Raw genomic sequence first — 19295 nt, 5'->3', positions numbered from 1 at the left:
TAAGAAGTCTCGCAAGGCTAGCTACAAAAGTTACACCAGTTTGGTTTTTGAATATTTAGGTATTGCAGACCATTTCAAGAGTTTGGTCTAAAAAATGTTGCCACTTCTGTGGTTCCGGGTAATTGGAAGTTTTGAACTCCCTTTGGAAAGGCACAAAAACAGTTGCTACATTCGTCAACCTTTTCACTTCAAATCTGGCGCTTTTCCAGTGCTGCTGTTTGGCCACACTGGCTCGCAAAATAACTAAAACAAATTCGGAAAAGGCATCCGCAAATGTTTTCTTCTGCTGCTCCCCGCGTTTAATTAAAAGTAATTTTCCTAATTGATGGTCAGGGGTGAGCCCCAGTTGCTGATATTTGACCTTTCACCGCCAGCCTTTCGGATTTCCAATCAGAAAGCCAACAGTTTGCAACTGACTCACAACGAAGCCACTTGAGATTGTCCGAGTTTTTTTTCAACTGTGGTATTCTATTTTTCGTATCTCCCCTGCAGCTTGTGAGCGTCTTGGAATGCTGAATGTGTTTCGCCAGCAGTATAATCGAAGCGCACAGGAAGTTATTTATAGCGCCGCCGGATTTGGATCATTCCGAGCCAGCCACACCCACGATTTCGACCAGATCCAAGATGCCGAGGGGGAAATCCCGCCTGCAAACCGAAGTTTGTGGCGATTGCGGAGCTGGTGATCCATCCTGGGCGAGCATCAACCGGGGCATCCTTCTTTGCGCCGACTGCTGTTCGGTGCACCGCAGTCTGGGCAGGCACATCTCCATTGTGAAGTCTCTACGCCAGGGTAACTGGGAGCCCTCGGTTCTGAACTTTGTGAACTCACTGAACGCTCATGGAGCCAATAGTGTTTGGGAGCACCATCTGCTGGATGGTAGCACCAACTCCACCGGAGGAAAGCACGTGCCACGCTGGCGAAAACCCACGCCCAAGGATGCACTCCATCCCACCAAATCCGATTTCATTAAGGCCAAGCATGTGAATCTAACGTTCGTTCTAAAACCCAGTCTCCAGGATGATGATGATGGCAACGGCTCTGCGGGCAGTCTGGAACAGGAGCTGAGTAGACAACTCCATGCCAGCGTGAGGACCAGCAATCTAGAGACCTCACTGCGCTTCTTGGTCCAGGGTGCAGACCCAAACTACTACCACGAGGACAAGCTATCAACGCCACTTCACATGGCCGCCAAGTTTGGCCAGGCATCGCAAATCGAGATGCTGCTCATCTATGGAGCCGATGTGGGTGCCTTGGATGGTAATGGAATGACTCCTCTGGAACTGGCCAGAGCGAACAATCATAACACCATCGCCGAAAGACTACTTGATGCCATGTACGATGTCACCGACAGGATCATCACCTTCCTAGGTGGCAAGAAGCCAGATCATGCGGTGAGTTTAGAACTTTAATTTTCTTCTGAGTGAAATTATACTTAAATTGGCTATAACATTGTAATTTATCATTAATACAACGCTTAAGATGTCTTCAGTGTAAAGCTTATATCTATCTACTTCGATTCATGTTAGTCACAGAACTATATTTAATTAATGGATTCATATTTCCATGAGTAACTGCACAGTTGAATCCATTCCCTTATTCCATTTTATTTCAATATTATTTCCATACTTAGAGTGGCCGTCACATGATTATTCCGGATGCCAATGGCGCGGACATAAGCGAGCAGCTGAAGATTGCCCGTGGAAAGTTGCAACTCGTGCCAAATAAGATGTTTGAGGAGCTCGTCATGGACCTGTACGATGAGGTGGACAGACGCGAGTGCGAAGCCAGTGAGTATGACTGCTAAACATATCTACAAACAAAACTAATCTTATTTTTCTTAACGAAATAGTCTGGTCGACAAGCACCCTAAATGCTGATCATGCAACTGTGCCATTTTTGCCGGCTAATCCATTTTTGAGCGCCACGCGCAATCAGGTTTGACCTCGTCGTACATTAACGATTCGAACCTTCATTCATTGACATGGTCTCGTCTACAGGGTCGTCAGAAATTGGCACGCTTCAATCGCGCCGAGTTCACTGGGCTCTTGACCGACGTGCTCGTGGATGCTATGCGACGGCAGAATATGGCCAACCTGCGTCCAATGGATGCCCCAGTGCCCGGGCACCAGTCGCTGCAATCGCTGCCGTATGCGAACAACTCAATGCTGCTCGGCTCGTTCGAGCAGGGCGGTCATGATCCGAATCTGTCGGACGACGAGCCCATATATGATCCGGTGGCCAGTGATGATGACTATGCTCCAGTGCCACCAATGGCCCAGCAGGTAAACCTAATGCGGCAAAAGATTCTCAAGCTAAACAATAGCTTTGGCTAGAAGCGTAAGCGAAGACTGACATTTAGACAACCCGTGCTGTACCCATTGTGTTCATCCGTAGGCCAGGGCCCTATAGCTCCCTGCTTTTAGGCAACCTAATCCGTTTTCAAAGGTAGAAGTCCGAATGTAGAACATAAGCCTCAATAAAACTAGCTGATACTTGTGAAAATGTAGTTTAAATAAGTAGTAGTTGGTACCGTGACTTGTCTGCCTTGCCTTTTGTTTTTATGCAATGTTGATTTTTAAAGAATTTGTAATTATTAGTTGTACTTGATTTATATTTATTTATTTTCCTTCTTTTTATGCTTTATGTTACTTAGGCCATTGTGCATACACCACCGCGCAGCGCGAATTCGAACAAAGAAATGGAAACGCTGCGCAAACAGTTGAACGATTACAAATCGGAGATCAATCAGCTAAAGAACGTGGTGCAGATGTTGTCCAGCGAGAACACGCAGCTCAAGTCCAAGTTCTCGAGCGCATCGAACAACAGCGTGTACGATGAGCCACTGTGAGATTTTTCTTTTGAATTTATTTAGTTAGCTTTATTTTTATGATTTGTTTTTAATTATCCTTTGCATAGTCGCATTGATCTGAGCTTGAGCAGTCCGGATACAGAGCACGAGCCTCTGTCGCTACCTGAAGGTGGGACTGCCAATGGGGAAAGCGGCTCCTCCAATGATTCGTCAAATCAGTCGACCATCAAGCGTCCAGCCAGCATGTACGAGCGTCGTTTGGTTCCCAATGTGGCCAAGGGCCAAACGGACATACGAAATACGACGAGCATGTACCAAATGGCTGGGGAATGCAAACCTTTCGGTGAGGAGGTCAAAGTGCGCTCTGACTTGGTCACACGCCGTCTTAAGGAGCTCATAAGAGCTATGCAGCCAGTGCCTGAGGATCAAAAGCAGTCGATTGCTCCACATGGAGAGCTTATACGCAGTGCCGTGACTGATTTAATTGCCCTTTATGCCAATTTGGTAAGTTGAACATGGAGGCTTCCTTTATAAGGATGGTTCATAATTATAAACATATATTTTAGCCACCGAATCCCAATGACCCGTCTCGCGAGACCCTTAAGCTGCTTACCCGCCAGAACATTCTCATCCAGCACGAGTGCGAGAATCTGCAGAAAGCCATCGATGCGGATGACAAGCAGGCCATACAGAAGAACACCTTGGAGGTGCGCGATTGCGCCTTCCACATAGCCAGTGCCATAAAGACTTTGGTGTTGCAGTTCTATTGAGGCACCCAAAACGCAATCATCGACATAGAAGTTTAAACTCACTCACTCTTTTTTGAAGTATTAACCGACCAATTTAGTGCCCTGCTGACTAACAAAAGTGCTTCCGCCAAATAATTTAAAGAATCCCCTTTACATATAGTTTATGTATTTAATAAATGTTTACATAAATCAATGTACTTCGTTCAATATACACAAAATGCGTTCTTCTACGGGCTAATGACCCATTGCAAAATAGTTTAAAAGTGTTGAAGGATTCAAATTCAAAGGGGATGACAATAGAGGTGGAAAGATTTACGATATCTGTGTATATATATATTATATGGGTCCTTTATATTGTTCACTTTAGTTAACTGTACGTTCTAAGCATGGACAATCAGTTAAGCATGGAGTACATATAAGTGGCTTCCTCTACTTATTGTTTAACTTTGTGTAATTGAGTGGGTAGCTGCTGCCTTTGCTCTGGCTGTTGTTCTGACCTCCGGCTGGTCGGATTGCTCGCCGATGGACAAAAATACACTCGTGGTGGTTGTGATGTGCAAGTTCAAGGAACTATTGAAGATTAAAGCATTTATCCATGAGTGTTGCACGACTGTGCTCGCGGTCTCTAAAAAATAATATGCTCTGCCATGTTCAAGCGCACCAAAAGTGTCCATAAAAATATACACATCCCATTTTGATATTCAAAATCTAGGTGCATTGTCTAAAATATTGCTTAACATTCACTTTACATCTGCTTGCCCCTTCAATTAGCTACTCGTAGTCCGTAGTCCTCCTCGTCGCGGTCCAGTGTTTTCATTCGCTTGCGTACAACCTACAGTATTTGATTGTGTTCGTGGACTCGGGGTTTTTGAAACAACTACTTGGAATATCTGAAGGTTTCTCCCAAAAGCTCGGCTCAAACTCTTTTCGTTATCTAGATCACAAAACATAAGGGCTGCTCTGTAGTTACAGTACAATAATCAGTTGGTTGTGTAAATCAGTTTATCTAATTAAAAGTAAATTAAACTAGCGGTAAGCTTTAGGTACACGTACTCACTACACATGCATAATATACAATATCAATATCTCTGGGGAAGTCTTGCAAACGTTCACAATGAAACTTAGCCGAAAAAAACAGAGGAGCATTAACAATAAACGGTAATAATATAGGACACGATCCCACAGATCTGCCAACTATCTAACTAGCTAAAAGGTTATATCTTCGCTTTGATTTTGCCTAACCCCTACTCAAATGTTTCTCTCCACATCGGAACCTGCCCCTAAATCAAGTTGTCTTTTTTTTTTTGTAACTAGAAAAACGAAAAAGAAATAAAGAATACAATAAATTAAATGCAAATTGTAAATCAAATGACTTGGTAGTTCTTTACTCGTCCTCAGCTTCGGTGATTGTGGAATTCATTATGTGCGTCTCCTTTTTGAACAGTAACTGTCGATGATGCTGATGGAATAAGGATTGGATACTGTCAATTGATCTCATAAAAATATAGAGTATTGTATTTTACTTCTTCGTTTTGTATCATAACGATACGGTGCTCCAGTTGTGGCGCCAAATCGCAGGTGGACTGCTCCAGGTCATCCAAGGAGGCACGTCGTAACATCTTTCAGGAAGTAAATATTTCATTTCAGATTATTCATTTATGTATAGTTATTATTCAATCGCGTTTACCTTTTGAGAATTTCCATGTGTCAAATCCATCGACTTGTTGTGATGACCCACAGACAATTTGCGGATGGGCGATGGTCCATCTAGATCCATACTATCCAAGCACTGCACCAGACTATGCCTCCGGGAAAGGGTCACCAGCGACTGGCGGTGCTTAGTGTTTTGTCCACACTTCCTGGAATTGATGGCCTTGAAATGGTTCTGCAGAGTGATTCCCAACTCCGGACAAGCATCATCATCCATCTGAAAGGGGGGGACCCCAGCTTAAAAACTAGATCGTAAAAACAAATGAATATCCCCGACTCACCAGCACAGTTGCATCCTTGAACATGGTGTAGCCATCACAGCCCATGAAGATGTAGCTCTTGACGCACAACTTGTAGGACTGCTCCAGGTTGAGGTACTCGTCGCCAACCTGGATTAGTTGTGGATCAATTCGTTTGCCGGGCTCCGCCTGCGGATCGAAGGCGAAACTAATGCCCGACACCTGAGGGAACCTGCCCTCCAGCTTGGGATAGGCAGACACTCCATTCTCCAGTGCCTGCCAGAGTATTTTACCCTTCACTTCGAGCAGGATTAGTGGGTCCCGCATGGGGATAACGTTCACCAGATCGCCCATGGTAAAGGCACCCACCGGATGCACTCGATCCGAACGGAAGGTGCCGCCATTCAGGATGACCACATCGGCGCCGACGGCGGCAAGCACTACGTCGCACACCCAGTTGCCCAGATTTGTTTCCTGGGTTCGCACGCGGGAGAAACGGCCATCCAATTCCACGCTGAAGACACCCATGACATCCGAAAGCTTGCTCTCGATGAACTCTGTAAGGAACAAGGAACCCGATTAGCATGATTCAGTAATTTAAAACATTCTTTTAAAAAGTAGCCTGCGGAAAATAAATTCCGAATCTAAACTAAAAATGAAAGGAGATCTTTATTCCACCTACTGGCATATTTGGAGAGCTCCTGTTTCAGTTCCGGATCCTCCGGAATTTTGGCCGTCACGTCGAAACACTTGACGTCCGTTGTGAAGTGTTCACGATTGGCGGCATCCCGCTCGATAGTGATGACGGAGAACTGCTGGAAGTCCGTGCCTGATTTGACGATCATTTTGCCATTGATTTCGGTGACCTCGCGGACGTGATCGTGACCACCAAGAATAATATCGATGCCGTTGCATTTCTCGGCCAGATTAATATCGTTGGGAGTACGCATGTGAGTAAGGGCAATGATGAGATCACATCCCTCGTTTCTCAGCTCGCGGGCCAGCTTATTACCCGCCTCCACGTAATCGATGTAGGTCACCTCATTGGGATCAATGGTGGGCAGGGTCTCCAACCACTCCCGCTCCACCAGTCCAATCAAGCCAATGGATATCTGATTGTGTAGTATGAAGTGCGAGATCTTGCCACCTCCCAATGGACGACCGGTTTCGTTGTCCACCACATTGGACATGAGCCAGGGGAATTCCGTCTGTTTGATCAGTTTTACCAGCACATCCAAGCCGTGATCTGGAGAGGATTGTAAGTTAGAAAGTGCGTTCTGAAATTCACCAAAAATTCCCTTCATACCAAAATCGTGATTGCCAAAGACGGCACAGTGAGTTCCCACCGTATTGAGCACAGGAATCATCTGTTCACCCTGGGTAAAGGTGCTCACTGCAATGACAAAATATATCATTCCACTTCAAGAGCAATTTATGTCCATTCAATACTTACACATGCTCGGCGAGAAGGCATCACCGCTGAAGAGCACGAGCGGATTAAGATGCGCGAAACTCTTGATGGCCGTGGCAAATCTGGCTGCTCCTCCAACTGGTTCCGTTTCCGCCATGGACTCAATATTGTAGACATCGTTGTAGTGCAGAATGGTCAGTGGCTTGTCTTCGCCCTCGGTCATTTTCAGTAGCTTCTTGGTCTTCTCCAGCTGCGAGGATATCGATGTGGAGCGTCCGGTCAGGCCGTGTGTGATAATTCGTGATCCGGAAACAGACCCGCACCCCGAACCTCGGTGTCTTGGACTTTGTGGCTGACTGACGGAGGCGTAGGCGCGTGTGGGTCTCGTCAGGAGCTCCCTGGCATCAAGTGGCGTCAGCGATTGGCTTCCTCCGGCAGCTGATCCTTCCTCTGGTTCCTCCGGTCCAAATTGCAGCGTGGAGCCACTTAACGAGGCGGTGGCACTGGCTGGAGCAGCTGGAATTTCGCTGGAGGTGGGTGTGGTGGGTGTGGGCGTGCCCAGAGATAGGTCCAAGGATCGAAAGTTGGGATTGCTGCTCTGCAGCATCGACAAAGTTCGTGTGCCGGCGTCTCGCACTTCAATGGAAGCCTGCAATAGATTGGAAAAGTATGCATTAATCACCAAGTGCTCCGAGGTAATCCTTAAGGACATCAAAGGACATTAGGGGCAAAAGAAGAATCAGGCGGATGGATACAACACAAAAGCTAAGGGGTGCAGGTATATCATAGTGTTTCTGGGTGTACACTGTGTATCGTGCTGGGGGGTTCAACATCGATTCGGATCACATTTTGGATTTTTGGGTTTGGACAGAACCTGCTTCAGCCAGCCCACCACATTGCCCATGGCGGCGGCTCCTCCTGAACGGCCACTGCCCGTCAGGTGACTCAGGCGGCGAGTGGATCCATGGCCAGTGGGTGGTGGCGTTGTGGGCGGCACTGTTGTTGATCCCGATCCTCCGACGCCGCCACCTCCTCCTCCTCCGTCCATTCCCGCATTGCTCATCCTACAGACGCTGCTTGGTTAGGAAAGATCGAAATGGAAGCGGCACACAAGAGATTGGTGATAGACTCGACTTAAGGTTCGTTTTCATGATCTGATTGCTCGGATTGTTTTAATTAGTAAATCATCAGCTAATCTTAATATTTTAAGACGCTTACTTATTATTAAATGCATTTATCCTAAACGTTTCAACTACATGATAGTTCCTTTGGACTAATGTACGGTATTAAAACTACATAAATGGAATGATTTAAAAAATAAGACCTAATGTGATTAACATTATTTTTATTTAATAAAACATTCAATATAGCAATAATAAACCTATTTGTAATATGCAAGGCAAGTAAAATTATTATTACAAAATAGCAAAGAAAAATTTTAAGACTGCATGTCACGTATATGTAAATTTATTAGCAATTTTTTTCACTTGAGTCTCCGAAACAAGGGAAAAACGGCAAACAATAAACTGAGGTGTCAGATCATGAAAATATATCTTTTGTATAACTCACAAAACGCCTCGCAAACCACGCAAGCGGCTTAGGTGCATTTTTATTTAATTCGATTTGTAAAACAAGAAGGTAAATAAGGTAAATTTCGTAATTTCGCGCTAAATATAAAAACAACACGAGACCCGCACCACTTGAAATGCAAAACACAAGTGCGATTGCTTAAGCAAAATGAATATAATTTTCTCCGATGCAAAATATATAAAAATATACAAACAATGATAAGGCTGAGAGCATAAAAGTGCACAGAGAGGTGATTGCAACTGAAGCACAGAAGGAAATTTATTTTGCAACAAAGTGATAGCTTGCTCACAACCAAAGAACAGGAATCCCCATTAATTGCTCTTATTCTGTCTGCCAAAATTGCCATGAAATCAGCGAACAGCAAAAACAGTCGGCGGTACAAAGAGATTGAAACGGAAAGTATCTCACGGATGCACTGAGTGGCTAAAGAGCAACATTGACATTGATAATGGGAAAGCAGCAACAAGCAAATCAACATAGTGATCGATGCAATACTCATACGCAACGTTGGCCAAGCGAAACAAGGTCAAATGCGATTGGGCATCTTCTGCAGGTCGAGCACTAAGCTGACGGCAAAAGATAAGCTGTGGATTCTGGCAGGACATGGGAAATGGATTGCAACCGGGCAGGAAATGCTCCAAATGGCAAATTGCCTGGCGGATGGGTTCCATTTTCAAGAGCTCCACTTCGTGACCAGTGAGTTTCCAGCTTCAGCTGACTTTAAGAGCAGTTGTTGGTCAGGACAGTCAGTTGACTATTTAATTACACATACGCACAGTTGGTTTTGCCTGTAGCCCCAATTAATGCCCATCAAATTGAGTTGCGTGTATCAGTGTCAATGTTATTGTAGCCATAACTTTACTTTAATCGAATCCACCGAACCAGACATAATTAATTTCATATTTCAGCTAAGTGCTGTTTACCCCGCAACCACATTTCAAACTGCACTAATATCAAGCATTCATGCAGAAACATCCAATGAAACAAACAAAGTGGCAACCGCAAAATCTCATTTCACAATTCGCGCACACCAAACAAATAGCATAAATATTTGGAATTCGCTTCGATAGCAAAGTGGCAGACACTCTCACAAAAATATTGTTTATTTTCATACAGTTTAGGTCCAAAATGAAGTATTCATTTTTAGGAAGGTTTGGAACTTCGTGAGATAAACGTTAGCTGAATCCTGAAAACTGTACCAGTGGTATTCTTTTGTTAAATTTTTTTGAAAATGAATTATTAATTATTTGACTCCTGCTTACTTCCCATTGAAAGGGTATGCATTTCATAAATGAATTCAGACCAAAATGAAACATGCATTTGGACATGACAGCTCTGATTTACGAATGCGCAACAGATGAAATGGGTTCCGAAAATGAGAAACACATTTTCAAGGACTCCCCTTTTGAGGCAACCTGCTGGCAACACACCTGAATAATGTTTAAGCATTTTCACTTAACATACTTAACATTTACATTTTCACTTACTTAACATTCGCATTCGTTCTGTTTTCGCTTTTGCAAGGATTTGGCTCGGGATGAGCAAACAAGTGGAAGTCGAAGGAAAAAACAATTGCATGCAATCAATTGGTGAAATCAGGCATGCAATTTGCATGAGTGTGTGTCTGATGCCCTTGACTCCTGAGCAAGCTAAGTTCCGGCAGGTGAGAGACAACCCCAAGGCAAGGGTTAAGGGTCAATTGGGCGAAGGCGAAGGCGCAGGGCCGCATGGAAGGTTGAGACTGGGCTGTGAAGTGAGCACAATTCCGACTGATTTTCTACATCCGAAGGAGGAGCCCTCTTATCCTGACACACTCACAGGCGAAAAGTTACTTTTGCAACAGTTGTGCGCAAAGGTTGGGGTTTGTACTTGGTTTATCGCCAGCTTGTTGGCAACAAAAGTTGATTAGCATATTACGTATACGTCCGATTGCCCTGTAACATTTTCATTTTTGGCCGAGGGGAAAGGAAATGAAATGTGTAATGAGAAAAACGGAAACTCAAACAGCAACTCAGGAATAAATTATTAAGGGCATTTCCACATCGCCTCAGAAGTGAGCACATATGTGTATGGTTTTCAAACATGAGTTTAAAGTTAGTGCAACAAAGCTTCAGAACTATTTAAACTACGTTATGTCCATAGGTTCTTAATCCAACCTGTTCAACTATTTTAATACCACTCCAACCTTGGCATTTAATTTAGATCAATACATGCGACGGGCGAAAGTTTTAATAACTCTCAGCTGAGATACTCGGCTTCAACAATTTCCACCCCTTTTAATTGCATAATTGATAATTTCACCTAACGACCGCCAGTTACAGCCAGTTATTTACTCACTTGCGTGTAAGTTTCCGTGGGTCCTCCTCCCTTTTCGATTTTCCTTTTTTTAGTAGGGGTTGCCCAGCAACTGATTTTCGGGGCGTTCGTTGTGTGGGATGCCAGCAAACTGCAAGGTAAAGAAACTTGGTGAATAATTCAGGAAAACGGATACACAGGCCAACTTGTCTTACGCGAACTTTAAGTCAATACTAATACAGGGAGCACCATACATGAGAATGGCTAAGCATGCATTCCAATGCTTTTTATATATGTTATTTAAAGCCATTTCTCTTGGATTGCATCTGCATTAGTACGCCTTTTATAAGAAAAATAGGGGTTTACAAGCTAATAACAACTGATATCATCATTTCACTCCTTTTCATTAACTAATGAGTTCATTTCAGTTTTTTTGAGCTTTATTTAATCCATCTGGACCTCTCACTGACATGCTTGTATCAGCTTTACGCTAAAACATTGTAACTAGTAACATTGCTGGTCTATTTTTACTACCCACCCTGTGCTTGGGTTCCTCTCCAAAACAGCAAACCAGACTCCTCATCTGCCACAAAGTATATTATGACAGCCACACTGGCACCGCCACTTGACTTGGCTGGCTTTTAATTTTATTACACACATACTCTTTATTTTTTAGCTTCTCTCACTTCAAGCCGTCAATCGAAGTTTCAAAGTCAAAGATTCGATCGCACCTGTTGTGGGTTGTGTTTTTATTCAGCGTAAGGTCTTTAATTATTTGTCATGCCTGTTAAAAACTCTTTAAAGTGCTCGTTTTCAACTTTCTAGCAATTGCTAGGCAATCAATCAAAACACCTTCAAACATGTAACTTTTAAGGCTTTTGCGGGCGGACCTTTAATTGAAGAGCAGTCGTCAATCATGAATACTGACAACTGAGTTGATCTTTGAAAAAAGTTAAAAAAATCAAAATGATGAGTTCAATTTATAAATTTCCAAATAATTTTGACTTATTCTTACGTTAGCTTGAACTAAAACTAAAATCAGTCAATCAGTTAAAACTAAATCAGTCATGACCATCAATGTGTTTTAAGCATACAATTTGCCACTTGTTGAAAACACGAGAAAGTTTTGAGATATGTCATTTCAGGTGTTTATTTTTAAAACGAAATAAATTTCGTGGACTTCAAGGTCAAGTAATCTAGAGCAGACCCCGAAATGTGGTCACACTACTTGCGAATACCCAAGACCCACTTTCCTACTGTCAAGTTCAAATGGCCAAAAACATGGCAAACATCAGCAAACACTTTTTCGCCAGCAGCGGCACTTGTTGTAAAAACAAAAGTGGGCTGTTTGAGGTGGTTTCTGCTGGGTGGGCAATGGGAGTTGGGGTGTTATCTAGGGGTATTTGAGGCCAACATTCTGACAATCAGCTGTCTTCTATAGAGCGAGAGAGAGAGCGAGAGAGGGAGAGAGCATTTCTCTCTTGAGAGGAAGCTTTTTCGTGGGGGCTGCTTCCGCGAACGCTCTCTCCCAATATTTATAACCCCTCAGTGGGTTCTCTTAATAAGCACGTTGTTTGGTAGCTGTTATTATTGTTGCGTATTTTTTGCTGTTGTCTTTTAAGTTAATATTTTAGAACGTGTTGAGCGACGGGCTTTCGCACACCACGTCATACTCCCATGTACCATGCATATATGTATGTGTATACACATCTATAGCTGTGTGTTGGTGTGTATCATGCGTAATGTAATTTCATGGGGGTTACGAGTTTTGTACACTTGAACTTGCAGCTGTCCTCTGGCATACAAAAATAAACTGTTTATGCAGTTAACTTTTGGGCCGTGCTTTCGTTGCCCCGATTTAGCCCCACTTTTTCCGCCTATCATTACTAATTCAACGCACAGTCCTGTTTTTTCAAAAATTATTCGCAATCATGCGAATTCTTGAATTGACACTTCCGCCATACTCAAATGTACTCGCGTATTTCGCGAGTGGGAAAGTAAATTTGCAATTTCACACTCAATTAGAAGACACATCATATCACTTTCACTTAACAAAGTCATCACTTTCAATTGAGCTGATTTAAATCGAATATAAACAGATTAATACTGATTAATCAATTAGCTCATGCTCATGCGCCACTGATAAGCTGAAATTCCCATTCAACGCGATTGGGATTCGTTTTGTTTGTTTGTTTATAACCAAGACTTACAAATGACTTTTCCAAAACCAAGTTTGTTTCTGAAGCCAGCGAAAAGTGCTGAGTCTGCGAAGTTTTTTGCTTTTCTTGGTAAAAAATCTTCTGCGTAGCGAAAGGAATCGGTGCAGACGATCGGAACGCGGAATACAAAACACCACCGTTCACATGGGAAGCAGAACTTTGACTGGCATCTTCCGCTTCTAGGTGAGCACGGTCAAAAGTAAGTTCAACATGTGGGAGAGCATGCGCTAGTTGAGCGGAGAGCCGCCTAACAGAAAAGCTCCCCTAACATTGTTGGCCAAGACAGTGGCTCCCTAAGCCAAGATCAGGTTAACAGAGGCAAAGCTTTACAGCCGGTTAAATTTAAACCGGGAGCGCCAGAAAAGCATTAGTGCCAGCTTTACAACAAAATAATAGCAAACATGTGTGAAACCAGCATCATAAATAACCATTGTTATCAATAAAAAAAATGTGTCCGAATTTAGAGAACTTGTTTATCATGAAAATAAAGTACAATTAATCCCACCCTACAATTCAGATAAAATAAAATATATGCAGTATTATGTAATTATTCAATAATTTTTATTTATAGTACCTCACTTTAAAAATTACGTTATACCAATATTACATTAAATGTTGTTTGTTTATTACATGGGTTGTTTTCGCTATTTCGGCTGTTACATAGATTGTTTCAGTGTTTCTTTTTGGGTTTACATTTACCGTTTATAATAGATATTTGCTGTATATGCATATTTGATAATCCGAAATGTGCTATAATATTGTGTGGTTAAAGGTTACTCTTACACATTTAGTTAGCTTAAAATTGTAAATGTAATATTTTATTATTTTTACGTTTCTGTGATTCGCCTTCATTTTCGATTCTTCAAGTTGCTGGGTTCATTTTTTAATTGCTCTTGCGACAATTTTAACAAAGTTTAATGATATTTTCTTTTATTGTTGTTCTAACTCTTGTAGATGCTACTCCGTATGCTTTAATTAATGTACAATGATATACAGTTTTGCTATAAAACATTAAAATGAATCCAACTAAAGATAATAGGAATAGAATTAAATTATGTTGAGTTTAAGGTAAGCATATTGCATTCAGTTCTACGGGTCTATAACGCTAAAATAAATTAATTTGCAACATTTGATTTTTATAATATTCAGATACCTGTTCCCATAGGTCAGCTAACAACTAAAAAATCTATTCAAATGTATATACAAAGATATCCAAGTGCTCTACGCACACGCATAGTTGAGATGAAACCAAAAAGTTTGAAGTTTCTTCAGATGGGTGTTTACAGTATCCATTCCTCCTCGACTCCTAAATATGTAGATACGCTAGTGGAAGCTATTTTACATTTTCTTCGTTTTTAAATTTCTAATTCAAAATTTTGAATATAATTCCCCTTGTGGTAAATTTGTTGTCGGATTTTTATATAGAACAATTAGGTCTACCCCCGATTCGAAGGGTATCTAAAACTCGCTCGAATAATGTTTTTTAAAGAAATGTATATTATAACTACTTTCATTCTCTGCTACACTAAGACATTTTACAGTTCAATTAGAGGTGTTTTGTATCCATATATATACGTGTGTATTTATTGGTTTATTTTTCTTACAAGCTTGTTTTAAATCTTTGTTTGAGTGCGACTTCAAAGGACATTAGACATTAGAGCTTAGTATTAACAACATTTGCAGTTTGATTCGCATATTTCAGCTGCTTCTGTTTCCGGTTCTATCAAAAATACATTCCATTTGTTGATTCCTTGCAATTACTTCATTTCTACATTTATTTATTGGCTATATTCTTAATTCAGTTGAAATCAAATCAATATCCATTGATTCCGGGCTCCTCCAGTTAAATTCAAATAACTCGTGTTCCTTTCTTTTATCTGATCTGTTGTCGTTACAAGCTAATGATTTAAGTTCTAGGACCTTGATAATTTGGTTTAATTCTACGTTAAGGTATTCTCCCACTTCGTTCTATCTGTTCAAACAATATGGTTATAAAGCATTTGATTCATGTATGGGTTGTGTTGTATGCGTCTTCACTATAATATTGGGCATGGGTTTTTCAACAGTTTTAGGCGCACTTTCAGTCTCACACTAAGCGAAAATTATAACAAAGCTTTGAAGGGGAAACAATCTAGTTCGAAATTCCACAATCAACTACCGATTCAAGGTCTTCAGAATGGTCGCGAGTCCAAAATAAATACGCGTGTCTATATCCATTGATAACAAAGTGCTCTTAAAACTGCGAGCCCAAAACGAATCCATTAACTTTCGAGTCTAGGCAAATCTAAAATTCATCATTCACTTACGTTCAAGGTATGTTCTTATCTTTCTCCTTTCTCCACCTTATCTAACTAGAACAAAGGACTTTCTCGAACCTAAAACCTATATAACTATGTTCCGTATAATGTAAATAAAGCATATTTCGTTATATATTTACATTTTATACACATCTCGGTTGTGTAATTAATGTCCATCTAGTTGAAAAGTGGCTTTGTGATTGCTTTATCCTACCCTTGGGAATTTTTGTCTGTGGCTCATTCAAATATGTGTGTACCTTCCTAACTGACTGACTGACTACTGTTTGGACAATAGCAAATGAAACTGCCGCAGCTTGCGCTTCCAGTGCTTGCAATTAAATCTAAACTTGATGTCCTCGGGCCTGGCCACTCCTGCAATTGTTTCCAACTCCCTTTGTGGCTGATCATCCTCCTGCTCTCAACGCTTTTGCTTGTTGGCTTTCTTGCGCTTGCTGGTGCCGCCACTGACTGCCGACGAGCCACTGGCAGTTACCGGCGGTGGTGGGGCACTGGACGGTCCGCTGACCAGCGCCGAAATGCTGGCAAAGGGCGTGCTACTGGCCACCGTGCCGCCGCTAGTACTGGCTGCTACTCCACCAACCCCACCGCCTCCTCCACCGCCGGTGCTGCCCATTAATGTTGCAGCATGCAGTGATTCTCAACTACGCTCCGGCGTCCCGTGGTGCTGATAGATCTGCTGAAGCTGCTGCTGCTGTTGGCTGTGCACCACCTGGCTGCTCGATGTAACCACGTCCTGCTGCATATGCTGCGGATGGTGGCCCGGATGGGGCGACTGCTGTTGCTGTTGCTGCTGCTGCTGCTGTTGCATGTGCACCACGTGCTGCTGCATGTGCTGCGGCGTCGGCGGACCCTGCTGCGCCGAGCTGTGGTGCTGCGGCGTGCTGTGATGCTGCGGCGTTGGCGGATGCGGCGACGGACTGTACGGGAACTGTTGCTGTAACATATGCAACTTTGCATAAATAAATTGATTATCTCGGTTAGTCAAAGCTGGCATTTGTGTATGATGTTTGTGTGGGGGACTCGTAGGTAAGAGTTATGCAAATAATAAAAATTGATTGCGTACTGGTTAATAGGATTAGCATCTTATAGAAGTGAACATGAGATATATTATATTCAAAGATCTGCAAAATCGATCTTGAACCGGTTAATTAACAAATTTAATAGGAGTTTATAGAAAAGACCTTTTTAAGGTAACTAAAAACATAGTGATATCAAAACATTTTAACAAACAATACTCAATATAGGTGTTGTTTTAATCTCTTGGCTATTGCAGGTGGAGTTCAGAGTTGATTGGCTGCATTTGCGTTTGCTTTTAGCTTTTCAGCTGCGTACTGACTGGCTACGTACCGAATTCTCCTGACTGTGCTCGATAATCTCAATGCTGCCGGTGGTGTTGCCCGAGGTGTTCAACAGCGCCACGCCACTCGTGTTGGCCACCACATCGTATTTGCCGCGCTTGAAGCGGCCGTAGAGCGAGCTGTAGGGCAGGTTATAGTGAATGGCCGCCTGGTTGATGGACATTTGGCCAACGCTGTGGGGAAATGGTGGTTAGCGGTGATGGTTATTAGCGACTTAATTGACGCCACCAGTTCGGCTCACACACTCACCGCACTGAGTTCAGGGCCTCGTTCATGGCATCCTCGGACCAGGGTGTTGGATTCGAACGCGACAGCTCAATGCCCTCCCGTTTACAGCGTCCGTAAAGTGTTCCTTTTAGGCAGTTGATGGAGTGGAAGAGTGGGATTAGTCACGGCAAAATCAGATCAAATCAGAAAAAAAACGAAATGGAACAAAGTCATGCCCACTTTTTCGAAGGCAAAAAGGGAAGGGAAAGCTCAAAAATCATTTTTCAGACTGCTTTTAACACGCATGAGGTTTCAAACTTCTAAAAGAAACGATTTAACATAACACATATGTATACTTATAAATATTCCTATTACAGTTTCTAATGTTTATTTAATGTTTAATGTTACATTTGAATAAATACTCAAGCAATATTCTTTATCCTTTTCAAACGAAAACAAGGAGAATACCTGCCTCACTTGTTAAGAAATTTTAAATAAAACAAATTTGGCGAAAAAAAAATCGACTGCATCGACGAATGACAAAAGGCCACCATTATTCGATCTGCTATTGGATTTGCAGACAACTCACCTGTGGGTATGCCAAACTCAGCGCTGGCTTTCTGCACCGAAGTGTTACCCGCCCGTATCGCCTCCAAGGCACGCTCCAGATCCTCGGGCGTCCACGTGGTCGGGGCGGCATTGAAGGGCGCCGCAAGGCGGATGCCTTCGCGCCGAGCAATCTTGTAGAGCGTCGAGGAGGGGATGCCGAAGGCCTTTGACGCTTTGTTCGCGGATATCTGACCCGAACGCAGCGCCTCCAAGGCATTCTGCAGGGCATCCTCGTTCCACGACTTGGTGCCGCCCTCCTTCTTGGGCGTTTCGATGCCCATGCGATGAGCACGTTGCCACAGGGTGGTCGATGGGATGCCATAAATGGCGGATGCTTTCGTCAGGCTCATGTTTTGGTTCTTTAATGCATCTAAAGCTGAATTCATATCATCTTGTGTCCAAGCTTTGGGACCATTAAACTGACCTTTCTCGCCAGAGCCAGAGCCAGCCCCACCACTCATGCCCCCACCGCCACCAGCACCGCCGGGCCCCGGGCCGCAAACGCTGCCACCCAGACCGTGCTGCTGATCCAAATTCGTATAGTGCGGTTCCTTCTGATCGTGCGGCGAACCGTTGGCGATCATCATCGAATCCTCACTCGTATCCGAGTTATACATGTCTAAGTATAAGGAAGAGAGAAGGTAATTAATATTAATTTCTTAAATCGATTTGGTATTTAAGCCAGTTTTTATAAAGAAATTTTTATCGCCAATTTGTTTCCATTATTCGGATTTATTTAGGAGGAGAGAATCCAGGAGAATCCTGCAACTATTCGGTTTTGATCTTTCCTTTTAATCACTACAATCCTCTCTTATTTACATATATAGCCACTTTTTGTGCTTAATTTAAATGTCTGGCTGATAACACCAATCTTCTGAAGCACAACTCACCCATATGCCCGGAGGACATCATGTTGACAATCTCTGGCGTTATTATCATGCCCGGCTCGTGTTTAATCTGGCTCGGATCAATCTCCATGACAGTGGCACCGCCGATGTCGGCGTGCGTCACGTGTCCCCCATGCTGGCCATGCACACCAGCTGCTGCGGCGGCTGCCTGTTGTTGCTGCTGGTGGTGTTGCTGCTGCTGCTGTTGCTGTTGCTGCTGCAACTGACTCTGGGCCAAGAGCTGCTGAGCATGAAGATGTTGCTGCTGTTGTTGATGCTGCTGTTGCTGATGCTGTTGGTGCTGCTGGTGGGCCTGGTGATGGGCATGTTGCTGTTGGGCCTGGCTAAGTGCATGGTGCTGGGCAGCCAGGTGCTTGGCCTCGATCACTTCGCTCTTGATATGCTGCACCAGATTCGAGTTGCTTTCATCGCCTGTATGGTGGTGCGATATCGAGTGCATGGGGGACTGATCGAGTCGATGGATCTGCTGAGCCAGATGATTGTCTATATCGAGCGGTTCGGTGGTATCTGCGGGGGAAACGAATGAAAGTAATGTTAGCTTGGAACTCTTCTAGGATTTCGACGGTAGATCCGCTGGCAACACTACCGATAACTCACTTGATAGGTCGCGCGTGTCCGTGCTAGGGTTGCAGGACAGATCGACGTGCTCCGTGACGGTGACTGGGGTGGCAGATGGTGCTGGTGGCTCGGGTGTGAAGTCCAGGAATCCCATGGGCACGCCCAACAGGCCGCCGTTCTGCAGGCAATCCAGATTCAGGTGGAGAGAGAGATAGGAATGTCAGGTTAGCAAAGTAATATTTATTCGGGCCTGGGGAGATCCGATCTGGGATCGATCTCTGGCTAACTGAGAGATTTGCTGAGAATGCTAACTA

General features: G+C 43.3%; 4 protein-coding genes across 9 annotated transcripts in view; 1 reads left to right on the top strand and 3 right to left on the bottom strand.

Annotated features, from left to right (window-relative positions):
- The first annotated feature begins 201 nt into the window (after positions 1–201).
- Positions 202–3752, top strand: LOC6608542 (ARF GTPase-activating protein GIT2). 2 transcript variants are annotated; one of them, XM_032714954.1, is made up of 8 exons: positions 202–309; positions 493–1392; positions 1632–1788; positions 1851–1936; positions 1999–2283; positions 2655–2845; positions 2918–3314; positions 3377–3580. In XM_032714954.1, exons 2-8 carry the CDS (start codon positions 517–519, stop codon positions 3578–3580), a joined length of 2196 nt encoding a protein of 731 aa, XP_032570845.1. In that variant the 5' UTR covers positions 202–309; positions 493–516. The 2 variants fall into 2 exon arrangements, with proteins under 2 accessions (XP_032570845.1, XP_002033276.2); XM_002033240.2 differs by lacking the exon at positions 202–309 and having other exon boundaries at positions 517–1392; positions 3377–3752.
- Positions 3715–13179, bottom strand: LOC6608541 (mannosylglucosyl-3-phosphoglycerate phosphatase). 3 transcript variants are annotated; one of them, XM_002033239.2, is made up of 11 exons: positions 13015–13179; positions 10847–10955; positions 7794–7992; positions 6962–7568; positions 6815–6901; positions 6191–6754; positions 5551–6065; positions 5247–5486; positions 5083–5178; positions 4948–5018; positions 3715–4869 (listed from the first exon to the last, which is right to left on the bottom strand). In XM_002033239.2, the coding sequence occupies exons 3-11, from the start codon at positions 7980–7982 to the stop codon at positions 4845–4847; spliced, it is 2394 nt and encodes a 797-aa protein (XP_002033275.2). In that variant the 5' UTR covers positions 7983–7992; positions 10847–10955; positions 13015–13179; the 3' UTR covers positions 3715–4844. The 3 variants fall into 3 exon arrangements, with proteins under 3 accessions (XP_002033275.2, XP_032570843.1, XP_032570844.1); XM_032714952.1 differs by lacking the exon at positions 13015–13179 and adding an exon at positions 11343–11424; XM_032714953.1 differs by lacking the exon at positions 7794–7992.
- Positions 13180–13567: 388 nt separating this feature from the next.
- LOC6608538 (broad-complex core protein isoforms 1/2/3/4/5) overlaps positions 13568–19295 on the bottom strand; it is a 46411-nt gene continuing 40683 nt past the window's right edge. Inside the window, exons 4-10 of one of the 3 annotated variants that reach the window (XM_032716919.1) lie at positions 19021–19159; positions 18406–18930; positions 17940–18134; positions 17496–17885; positions 16949–17051; positions 16689–16872; positions 15979–16290 (exon numbers count right to left, since the gene is read on the bottom strand). In XM_032716919.1, the coding sequence (XP_032572810.1) occupies positions 15979–16290; positions 16689–16872; positions 16949–17051; positions 17496–17885; positions 17940–18134; positions 18406–18930; positions 19021–19159 (1848 nt within the window). Of the gene's footprint in view, positions 16291–16688; positions 16873–16948; positions 17052–17495; positions 18135–18405; positions 18931–19020; positions 19160–19295 lie in introns of all 3 variants that reach the window. The other 2 variants (XM_032716917.1, XM_032716918.1) reach the window with 2 other exon arrangements.
- LOC6608540 (squamosa promoter-binding-like protein 2) lies at positions 14498–15980 on the bottom strand. Its single transcript, XM_032716920.1, has one exon. It carries the CDS (start codon positions 15952–15954, stop codon positions 15739–15741), a length of 216 nt encoding a protein of 71 aa, XP_032572811.1. The 5' UTR covers positions 15955–15980; the 3' UTR covers positions 14498–15738.

This window comes from Drosophila sechellia, chromosome 2R, assembly GCF_004382195.2.
Source record: "Drosophila sechellia strain sech25 chromosome 2R, ASM438219v1, whole genome shotgun sequence".
NCBI lineage: Eukaryota > Metazoa > Arthropoda > Insecta > Diptera > Drosophilidae > Drosophila > Drosophila sechellia.
Note: the sequence above shows the minus strand (reverse complement) of the source record. Positions and strands in the feature narration are given on the sequence as shown.